The sequence below is a fragment of the Portunus trituberculatus genome, chromosome 27 (assembly GCF_017591435.1).
Source record: "Portunus trituberculatus isolate SZX2019 chromosome 27, ASM1759143v1, whole genome shotgun sequence".
NCBI classification, from domain to species: Eukaryota; Metazoa; Arthropoda; class Malacostraca; order Decapoda; family Portunidae; genus Portunus; species Portunus trituberculatus.
The window spans coordinates 10,838,307-10,849,901 of record NC_059281.1 but is presented as its reverse complement, the minus strand read 5'-3'; the positions used below and the strand labels follow the sequence as shown (position 1 = coordinate 10,849,901).

The following is an 11,595-nucleotide window of genomic DNA, read 5'->3' as shown; positions in this document are numbered from 1 at the left end:
TTTATAAGAAATTATAAGAAATTTACTATAGTTAAACAAGACATGATCCCCATGTATGGGGACCACAAATTGTAGAGGATTTCGCTGCAGGACTTACCCCTGTTAATGGGCCAAATATTTAGAATTAATATATAATGTATTGTGTACTTGTAAGTGTATCTTTAAGTACTGATGACGAGGTCACTGTGCGACAGATACAGGATAACCTAGATGGGCCCTGGTGGCCCTTTGTTATCCTATTATTTATGTTATGTTATGTTATGTTATGTTAAGACAAATTGGAGTGACTTTCCTTACAATAAACTTAAGCATTGTCAAATGTCAAGGTACCTATTTTATACATAATGCTTCAAACCATTGCAACCCTAGGAGTTTTACAGTTTTAACTATCAATATGCCTCCATTCATGTAATCTTCCACCAATACCTATTATTCCCATACATGTCACAATGCCGTCTTTTCTTCTTATTTTTTATTTCTATCCAATCTACTTAATTTTCCTCAAAATGTTTCTCATTCAGTGTCTTCCAATTTTTTATCTACTTTATTATTCTCTTCCCTCCCTTATTTTCTTTATTTTGTATTAAGCATTTTATTTTCTTTTTTCTGAAATGAACTGAAGTAACGTTGATGAGAATAAGGTTCAGACATTGTCTCACCTTTGCAGCCATCATGATGACCGAAGCTCCAAGCCAACAAGGGAAGAACAGTGTTGAGAAGTACAGCACCATTTGTAGTGGAAGGCTGGCTACTGCCTCACTGCCTGCAGGTTAGTGAATGCAAAGTGAACAAAGGTTGGTACCTTTTCTTGTGTTTTACTGCACAGGGCAGCATAAAACTTTAGAAGATATCAATACTGGTGAATATTATGTTTATTTTGTTTTATATATGCCCCCTTTTGCAAGTCGTGCTACCCTTATGATTATTACCATTAAAAGAAAAAAACAAAAAACTTACCATAAGAATTTCCACTTAAATGACTGAAGGAAATTCCTGGGAAGAATTTGACAGTTAAGTTTTCAACAGTATTGGACAGAAGACGTCTTGCTGATTGAGTTGCCATGGCTGTTGCTGGGAAATGATGATGGGCTTGTAGTATTAGGTCTTGCAGACGGTGTTCTGTTGTCTCACATGCTTTCCTTCTTTGTGTAGTCTCCTGTAACTGCATAAAGCATATAAATTCATAATGTAGTTTTTAATGTTAGAATGATGCTTAAAGATGCACATTTACAATATTAAAGCTTTTTTTTCATTCATGTGAATCTCCATAATGATTTTTATTTTTGATTTTGCTAAAAGTATGGGTTTTGATATCACAAATTTACTATCTTTCATAAATCCCAATAATATACTTTTGCACTACAAAATCATAAAACCTGAATAAAACCTCTGGTAAGACTTTCTTTTTTGTATAACAAATTAGGAATAAGCATAGCTAACATTCCTTAAACCCAATAAATCTTTCATAATAACAACACACTCAGAACACCCACACATAAGCCCAAACACACTCAGAATCCAACTCCCAAACACCTAAACACACCCAAAACCCAAGACACACTCAAAACACAATGCAGCACCTCAAAATACCAACACACACTTGCAATTCACTAGAAACACACATTATATACTAATATCACCCCCACACTACAAAACACACCTCATATACACACAAACCACTTAAAACCAACATCACCCACACACATATCCAAGACACTTGATAAACACCCAAACCACTTAAAACACTCAAAATTATCTCAAACCGCCAAGCAAACCTCAAAATGCCCCAAGCACACACAGAACACCCAATGTACAACAAAAATAACTCACACATACATCCAAATACACCCTGAGCCCCTCATATACACCAAAGCCACTATAATATTATGAAACAAACACAAAACACACTCAAAACCAATCCAAAATACTCAAAACACCAAACAACCCCTCATAATACCCCCAAACACACTCAAACACACTTCCACACTACGTAAAATATACCTAAAAATATCTAAAACACACTGGAAACACAAAATGCATCCAAAACGTTCAAAACATCCCGCAACATCACCAAACACACTTAAAACACCTTTAAAATACCAATAATGCACTAAAATTCATTATAAAGAACGGCAAGATTAAAAGAGAAACTTACCTAAAAATATCAAGGTTTGGCTCTTCCTCCTTTTACGTTTCCTGTTTTCTGTTCTTCTTTGTCCTCCTCTTTTGTTTCTCCTTTTATCTTCTTTTCGTTATTTCCATCTACACGTTTTAAGCCAAGAAACACTAGATATTAGGCAAAATATTGAGGAAATGGAGGGAGAGTTAAGTATTAAGGCTTGGCTGCTCTTCCACTTCCTCATCCTTTTCGCCTTCCACCCTCTTCATTCTCCTTTATTTTTCCTTTCTCCTTCCTTCTACTGCTACTGTCTACACACATAAATGTAGAAGCACAAAAGAAAGAAAAATTTAAATAATTAGATATTAGGCAAATATTTTTACTGTGTGTGTGTGTGTGTGTGTGTGTGTGTGTGTGTGTTTTCTCTCTCTCTCTCTCTCTCTCTCTCTCTCTCTCTCTCTCTCTCTCTCTCTCTCTCTCTCTCTCTCTCTCTCTCTCTCTCTATATATATATATATATATATATATATATATATATATATATATATATATATATATATATATATATATATATATATATTGCCTGATAACTGGCCGGTGTCGTATTTTGTGATAGGCAGGTGATTTATTATTATTGCAAGTTTTCTTCATTCTATCTTTTTCCTTCCTCCTGGTTGTGAAAATGGTGAGAGCAAGGGATTGGGTTGAGGCACGCTATCAAGGGAACTTCCCGCGTGAAATCCTTACACAGATAACGGGGAAGTACCTAAGAATTTTCCTCTCGGGCAACATTTTCTTCTTTTCCTCTTTCTCCGAATAGAATGGCAAAGGAAATATGCAGCATTGACCTCCCTTTAAACTTTTTTAATCTATGCTTATTTGGATTGTGTGTGTTTTGATAAGTTTTAAGTGTAGTTTTCTTTTTTTGTTCACGCAAAAAGAAAAAAATCTGCCGGCGTCCGCATAAAGGCTATAGGTATATATTGATAGGTAGTACTTAATTCTACAGTGGGCCCACGCAGGCTCGTGTATATAACTATATATATATCATTGTACATTTTCTCTCTTTCTCCTCCTCCGTCTTATTCTAGATCTAGAGTATGGACATTTCTCCTGTTCGTGTTTAGAATGGTGATAAGAAAACTGATTGTAAATTTATAACAATGATAAAACATTAATTATAGGTACCTCGATCGATCAACTTTAATTAAGAAAGGAAACATTAATATTCTTTTGTGAATATGATCCATGCATCAGTATCCTATGTGCAGTATAAGAAAAAAAAGAATAACACGTGAATATTGTTAAATACGTCCGTCTTATTTGCAAATTAAGTTTCTCTCTCTCTCTCTCTCTCTCTCTCTCTCTCTCTCTCTCTGAAAAAAAAAAAAAACTGAGTGGGTAGATACAAATTGAAGATCGTATTTAGATACGTAGATAAAGATTAGATCATTTATTGTGAGTGACCTTCATGTGCAAACTGAAGAGCGTAGGTACTGCACGTGCATCGAAACTAGCAACAAGATATGAATATGTTCAGTGCTTCTGTTACTAAACGTTATCTAAGCATAACAAGATGTAAGTACTTATATTACGAATTGAAAGCAAAACAATGTTGATATTCTGCCCAGATTACGCAATTGTCTCTTGACTCGTGTGGTTTAGCTTTTTTTTTTTTTTTTTTTTTTTGCCATTCGATTTCCATCTTCCTTATCTACATATATTTATAACAGATTGAAAACTCCGTGCGCTTATGATAATCAGTATGGAACATGTGAAAAAGTTATAATCTTCATGTGATTATAACAGGAGTTACGTCATCGCCTCTCAGGAACGCTCATATCCTGCCGACGATTATTTTTGAGAGAACTGCGAAATATATAACAACAAGCACTGTCACCCACCAAAGCAAACCTCTATAGCTTCTATAACTGGGAAATCTCGAAGATTCTACCGTAACAATTCCTGACTATATACGCACATATTCCTTGTGTAACATTTTGATTAATATTACAAGACATGCATGGGCGTGTGATGCAAATATTTATGTAACTATTTTGTTTTTAACTACCTACTTACACTACTGTGGTGCTCGACATATTGAAAAATAATGACAGCCTGCTACACATAATTATACCAGTTCTTCGCATGTATGAAAACGTATATATTATATCACAAGGAATGTTAAAAAAAAAAAAAAACAATACAGACATACATAGAACGAAACTTAATTGGCCTTAATGTTATTCTCATATTCATCTCAAATCACAGATGCATGATGATACATGGCACCTTCAGATATTCATGGGCATTTAAAAATATTAAATTATGGTTCAGTAAATTTTCCCAACTGAGAGCGGCAAGTGGGCCCGGCGGGGCGTGCAGACGACAGCGAGCAGCTTTCATTCAGTCACCAGAGAGACACCATGAAAAGCAGACTGCCTTACTTCGCTGTGGGCACGGTTGTAAAAGGCTTCGGGAGGGGATCCAAGGAGCTGGGAATCCCTACAGGTAAGCTATGTAGTACCATCTGAACAATAACCTTTAGCTTAGACTGCTAGTCATACCTGGTGGGTGAGAGGAGTGGCTGCAAGATTACATACACGGTTAAGTAAACAAGCAGGTGGTGGAGTTAACTTTTTCTTTTTTTATTATTTTTTTTCCACCAATAAAACGAGGTTGAGGCGGTGAGAGGGAATGTAGGCCTCGGCAGTTGGCGGTGGTGTGTGAATAGCTTACGAGAAAGTTTGGAGACGTACTGTACGTGCGTGCGTGCCTCACGAGAGCATTGCGTCATTGGCGTGCGTCCTTCAGACTACTAAGATTAGATACACATTAAGCATGCTCCCCGCTGTAAATTGGGGGGGCCTTTATTCGCCACACTCATGCACGAGGAAGATGATCCATTCAAGTTACCGTGGTGTGGGAGGTGAGGTGAAATGATGAGGTTCACTACTGCCCACCGGTACGTACGTACATTCCTGTTCGGCAGGTAACTCTGTGTTCACCTGCCCCAGCTGTTTAGTTTGTGATGTGTCAGATTGTATGACAAACCCCTTGCCTTCTCCGAATTTGTTTTTCTCATTATTTTGTTCTTTCTGTCTCGGGCGACCCAGTAGTCTGTTAGTGTTCACAGTGTTTGAAAATAGTAATAATAATAAAGTTTTGCTTTGTGTTTCCATTTTTCCATGATTTGGATTTTATGTATTGATTTTTCTCAATGAATTATTAAGATTGTTTTTATAGTAAGCTAGCAAGTCTGGTTGGAAACTCTTCAAATTCACTTTCAAGAGGATTAACATTTTCTACTTCAACTACCTGTTTATTACATACTGTTTATCTTCTTTCTTACATAAAAAGCATTTTACTTTGTCATATTTTGAGAAACCAGGTGTATTTTTTTATATGAACAGTCAGTTTTAGTCACAAGATTTCATTACAATTTCTAGATAGCAAAGGTGAAACTTTTAGATTTGTGATCTAATTGTATATCTTTCAGAACTACTTGTCTGTCTGTCATTTAGGAAAACAAGAGAAGAGTAATCTTAAAACTTACTTTCTGAATTAAGTTAAATACTATTAATGGATAAAGAAATTTGTATGACCCATTATGGCTTCATGCAGGCATAGATGTGATGGTATCATTATCATGACAGTTATTATTATATTTCCAAAACCAGGTATTATGCTCATGATGTCAGCTCTCTCTCTCTCTCTCTCTCTCTCTCTCTCTCTCTCTCTCTCTCTCTCTCTCTCTCTCTCTCTCTCTCTCTCAATGGCAGCCTCTAAGACAACAGTTACATTCTTATCAAAGCCTCATTTTCTTGAGTCCACAAGGCCAAAGCATTGTGATGATGAAAAGTTTCTTGTTCCAGTTACAAAGTGTGACCAAGTCATATATTTTTAGAAATATTTTAGTTATAATTTATTATTTATAGAGAAAAATGAGAAAAAACAATCATGTAAATACAACTGCTTTGCAGTCTGCAAAGTTATGGTCCTAAAAACTGCCAAATTGATGAAAGTAACTAGGTGATAATGAAATATGTTTTACTTTGTGAAGATTTTAGCTAAAACAAAAAATAATGAACATCTGAAAAAAGGATTTTTCAATATTCATTGCAAAATTTAATGCAACATTGCATTGAATCATATTCTTAATACAGTCTTTGTTAATGGAAACAGGTTGAGTAGTTTAGAGATGAAAAAAGGTTGAATAGAATTAGAGTTAGTGCAAATCTTATCTTTTCTCATACTGCTCATATAGTCTTGTATTATTCACCATTTTCATATTAACTTTCCTCTTTCAATTAAGAAATGTTTATATATATATATATATATATATATATATATATATATATATATATATATATATATATATATAAGAACATTTCTTAATTGAAATAAATATATATATATATATATATATATATATATATATATATATATATATATATATATATATATATAAGAACATTTCTTAATTGAAATAAATATATATATATATATATATATATATATATATATATATATATATATATATATATATATATATATATATATATATATATATATAGTGGAGACTCAATGCTCAAATTTAATGAATTCGAAATGGCTGTTAGAGTATCAAAAATTTGACTCGATACCTATAAATCAGGTAATTAATTCTAACCTTAGTAAAACCTCAAATTAAAAAAAGATTGAATGTATTTTTTTTTTATTTTGACTAGTATTTAATGTAAGTGAATGCTGGTGATGGATAACATAGAAGAGGAGGGGAGAAGGGAGGGTAGGAGGAGGGAGGCTTTTCGTCAGTCACCATACATATAAAATGCCTGGTAACTCGACATGATTCTTGTGAACCCTCTATTGGAGGGCACTTGCACTCTCATTAGATCCTTATTTTCACTACTAATAAGCCTCATTGTGTCTTTGTAAGTTTCTAAATGACAAATTACAGAAAGAACGCTGAAGATTGTTGAATGGTATAACTGCATGAGCGGCCGTTCGAGTACCAGATATTTTTTTTAATGCCAGGTCGAACTTTTGTGTTTGAATATTGAAAAGTTCAACTGTTAAGACATTTGAGTATTGAGTCTTTACTGTATTTACCTATCTCTCTCTCTCTCTCTCTCTCTCTCTCTCTCTCTCTCTCTCTCTCTCTCTCTCTCTCTCTCTCTCTCTCTCTCTCTCTCTCTCTCTCTCTGTTCTGTCAACCTCTTCATGATCATTCATCCACCATCTTTTTCCAACAGCCAATTTTCCTGAGCATGTAGTAGAGCAGCTGCCAGCAGAGATCCAGACAGGGATCTACTATGGCTGGGCAAAGGTGGACAATGGCCCACCCACAAAATGGTCATGAGCATTGGCTGGAATCCTTATTATAAGAATGAGAAGAAATCCATGGTAAGTTTTCCATTATCTCATTGTATTCTACCAAATATTAATTAGTCAAAGGTGCATTTATTCATCATTTTACATATTCATATGAGTAAGACACTTGTGTTTAATTTAGTCTTACTTTTGTGCACTATGTTGAGCTGCAATTGATTTGGTTGCCATGGTACACTGGTACATGTGAAAAACATGCCTTGGTTGACCTTGAGAGGCATTAAATAATTCACCAAATATTGAGCAGTCTAGCACTGGATGGCATGTCTCCAAGAGGGACTGAATGAGGACCATATATTTCCTTGGAGGTATTCTGGTGTACTTTTTGCATGCTTGCTTATTACACTGATATCTACCTACCCATCTGCTTTGCTGTACATGCCCATCTATACTATCTTTATAATCATATAACTTCAGGAAAACATTTGCATGTACACTAATTTCTCACAACTTGGTGCACTGTGCAATCTAATGAATAGAAATCTTTGAAAGTTCAATAAAGTCATGGTCTTGTTAGGTGTTCAGTAGTAATAATGATAATGGTGAATTATACTAGTGTACACACACACACACACACACACACACACACACACACACACACACACACACACACACACACACACACACACACACACACACACACACACAGACATGAGCAGCTGTGAATGCTAGGGATAGGATGTTGGATCAGCATGAGTCAACATTTTGTATGACAGAAGATTCTCTCATATTCTCTCTCTCTCTCTCTCTCTCTCTCTCTCTCTCTCTCTCTCTCTCTCTCTCTCTCTCTCTCTCTCTCTCTCTCTCTCTCTCTCTCTCTCTCTCTCTCTCTCTCCACACACACACACAATTGTTGTAATCTTTCTCTGTGTGTGTGTGTGTGTGTGTGTGCATATGCATATGCATGACAGAGAGAGAGAGAGAGAGAGAGAGAGAGAGAGAGAGAGAGAGAGAGAGAGAGAGTTAGTTTATGGTCAAGGTGAGAACATGCCTGGAGCACCTTGTTTCTCTTCCCAGAATTTCAGCCTATTGATTCATGATTAATGTCTTGTTTAGTTCCGCTACCTGCTGAATCCTGGAAGTGCTGATAGGGCCATAGGATATAAACAGTAATGACTTATTGTAGATGAAAGTGTGTGTGTGTGTGTGTGTGTGTGTGTGTGATCATTTTTTCATCACTTCCTGTGACTCTCAAGGTCAGAGGAAAGAGGAAGGTGTTAGTCTTGGCAATGCAGCAATCAAGGATTTTTTGCAGTAGGCCATGTTGATTCAGGTTTGTAGGTTTGCTGCCACTTGAGTCTTGATGCTGACTCATGGTATCTTAGAAGAATAAACCACTGTATAGTTTCTTCTTTTGTTGATTTTCTTAAATATAGTGGAAATTATTCATTTTGTTGAGCTGAAATGGCACGAGGGATTGAAATTGGTCACAGCCATTGTGATGTACGTGTGCACCAGTGTGAATACATTCTTCTACTTTCTGTCTCTTCAACTTAGCATAGCATAATTCATTTGCTTGAAAGACTGATATGGAGCTATAGGTTGCTCACTAATAACTTTTGATTTGTATTTTACTAATTGTATTTCATCCATTGCATGATTTTTTTTTTTTTTTTTGCATTTGCATTTTGTTATTTTATGGTTGGTAATGGGTACTGCATTTCTGCTAAAAATATTATTATATTCACACAATGTAATTACTTGTATGCATGTTGCTTGAATATGTCTTGATTTTTTTTTTTTATACTTCTTTTTACTTTCATAATATCATATTACAAATTAGCTTCAAGGCTTTCTACAAATTAGTTTTGCATTCAGTATTAATACATCCCAAGTAATTCCTCTGTAGTGTAACTGATCTGTAAGGAAGATATTTTTGTGTAGCATTGCATGATACTGAAGTGGTGGTGGTGGTGATTCTTACTAACATGGTGTGTGTGTGTGTGTGACGTGTGCTGATGGGCACACCTCACAGGAGATCTATCTCTTTCAGGAAACACACATCATACATGTCTTTGAGGATGACTTTTATGGGTCCGAGTTGAAAGTCGTCATGCTGGGATACATCAGAGGGGAAAAGAACTTCAGCTCTTTGGGTGAGTGATTATTTTTTATTTTATTTTATTTACTTATTTATTTTTTGTAAAATTATATCATGTGTGTTAGTAACAAATGTAGACTTGTAATTTGGCTATCGTTCAAATGCTTTTTAAGTTAGAGGTAAAAGTAAATGTGTGTGCAAAGATTTGTAAGTAAATTGTATTGTATTGTAAGTTTTACTTATGAATCTAACTTATCTTAATATTCTACTATTAAAATTTTAGACATTGAAAGAACAAAAACATAAAAGTTCTTTGAAACTACTGATATTTTACACTTTCAAATAATATTTCGTGATTCTATGAAATTTTTAGAGAAACATTGTTGTATTAGTGTGTATGAATATTTAGTTCCAGATTTTGTTTGAGGATAAGTCTTTAATACCAATGTGATTTCATGCTGTACTTTCAGAGGAGCTTATTACGGCCATCAAAGGTGACATAGCTGAGTCTGACAGGCAACTATCCCTACCAGAGCATCAACACTTCAAAAGTCATCCATTTTTCACTGGGAAGTCTGAGTCCCACTGCAATGGTTTTACTAAGGAAGATATTGCTAATGGCATCAGTAATGGCCTTCCTGATTCCAAAAAACTCCTCAACGGTTCTTTAGAAAATGGAGATAACAGTTAAGAGTACAAACTGCCTTAGAATTTATGGTGTTATCTGATTCATAGACTTAGAGGTGCACTTTTCCTGTTAATGGAAAAAGTCTAGGAAGAATTTAACAACATTTATTAAAAATCCCACAAAAAAAATGTAAAAAATTCATGTCAATTCAATAATGGATTATATATCAATGCTGTAATAGGAAGAGACAGGAGAAAGTATAAGTTTCAGATAGATGAATCTCTGCTACTAGTATTTTATTATATTTAGAGATAGAATATTTTGAATAATTTTACATATCCAGTTAACATTTTGTTAAGTATTTATATATGTTGGTAATTTTTCTTTTCAACAATTTAAATTCAGGTATTTACAGAGGTATGGCCAGAAAGAGTTGATTAACTCTTAGTTGCTGCTGTTGGGTTGGTAGACTGTGATAAACTAATCCTGGAAATGGTGGCATCCATTCCACATGCAACCCATAACAGGACCACATAAATGTGCAATCCTTAGGTTAACATTTAATTCCTTTATTTATTGTGCATGTATAAAGAGTTCACAAATTACATCACCATAATTGTTTTGTAATGATGTACAGTGGAGACTCAATACTCAAACTTAATTAATTCCAAAAGGCTGTTCTAGTATTAAAAAGTTTGACTGTTGATACCTATAAATCAGGTAATTCATTCTAATCTTAGCAAAACCTGAAGTTTATAAAAATTTCAATGTTTTTTTTTTTTTTTTTTTTTTTTTTCGATTTTGATTTGTACATACCGTAAGTGAAGGCTGGTGATGGATAACTTAGAAGAGGAGGGGAGAAGGAGGGAGGTCACCAGAGGATGAGTCACCATCCATGATCCATGAAAACGTCTTTGTAAAGTTTCTCCTGGTGGTGTTTCTGTGAATCCACTAGTGGAGAGCTGTGGCCCACTAACACATGCACTTTCACCAGGTTCCTTTTTTTTTTTTTTTTCACCACTAATAAGCCTCTTTGGTATTATCATAAGTTTCTAAATGAAAAACTATCGACAACACAGAAGAATGTTGTTTTTCTCAAGACTGTGGCAGGACTATGGATATGCACTGACATCGGTATGTTAGTATTACGGTATTACTGGTATTATCAGTAATGTGTTATCAGAACAGTACAGTGGTGGCTGTGAGAAGGGAGATGACAGAGCTTTGTATATGACCAAAATGTGCGCTCGTTTGATTACCAGTTACAGTGGAGACTCAATACTCGAACGTCTAAATAGTCGAACGCAAAAGTTCGACTTAATACTCGAAGAAATACCTATTAGTTGAATGTCCATCCACGTGGCTGTAAACAAAGGGTCTCGCCCTTCCTGCTGTCTGACACGCCCCACTGGTCCAC

At 35.0% G+C, this 11,595-nt stretch overlaps 2 protein-coding genes across 9 annotated transcripts in view; one reads left to right on the top strand and one right to left on the bottom strand.

Annotated features, from left to right (window-relative positions):
* LOC123509658 (transmembrane protein 17B-like) overlaps nt 1–2,438 on the bottom strand; it is a 4,135-nt gene extending 1,697 nt beyond the window's left edge. Inside the window, exons 1-3 of one of the 8 annotated variants that reach the window (XM_045264111.1) lie at nt 2,156–2,438; nt 958–1,162; nt 660–763 (exon numbers count right to left, since the gene is read on the bottom strand). In XM_045264111.1, the coding sequence (XP_045120046.1) occupies nt 660–763; nt 958–1,063 (210 nt within the window). In that variant the 5' untranslated portion in view covers nt 1,064–1,162; nt 2,156–2,438. The other 7 variants (XM_045264110.1, XM_045264109.1, XM_045264114.1 and 4 more) reach the window with 7 other exon arrangements.
* A 2,044-nt stretch (nt 2,439–4,482) lies between these two features.
* Nucleotides 4,483–10,894, top strand: LOC123509495 (riboflavin kinase-like). Its single transcript, XM_045263807.1, is given in 5 exon segments — nt 4,483–4,629; nt 7,374–7,457; nt 7,460–7,524; nt 9,503–9,605; nt 10,021–10,894. Coding segments are annotated over 5 exon segments (558 nt in total). The 5' UTR covers nt 4,483–4,544; the 3' UTR covers nt 10,242–10,894.
* The last annotated feature ends 701 nt before the right edge of the window (nt 10,895–11,595 follow it).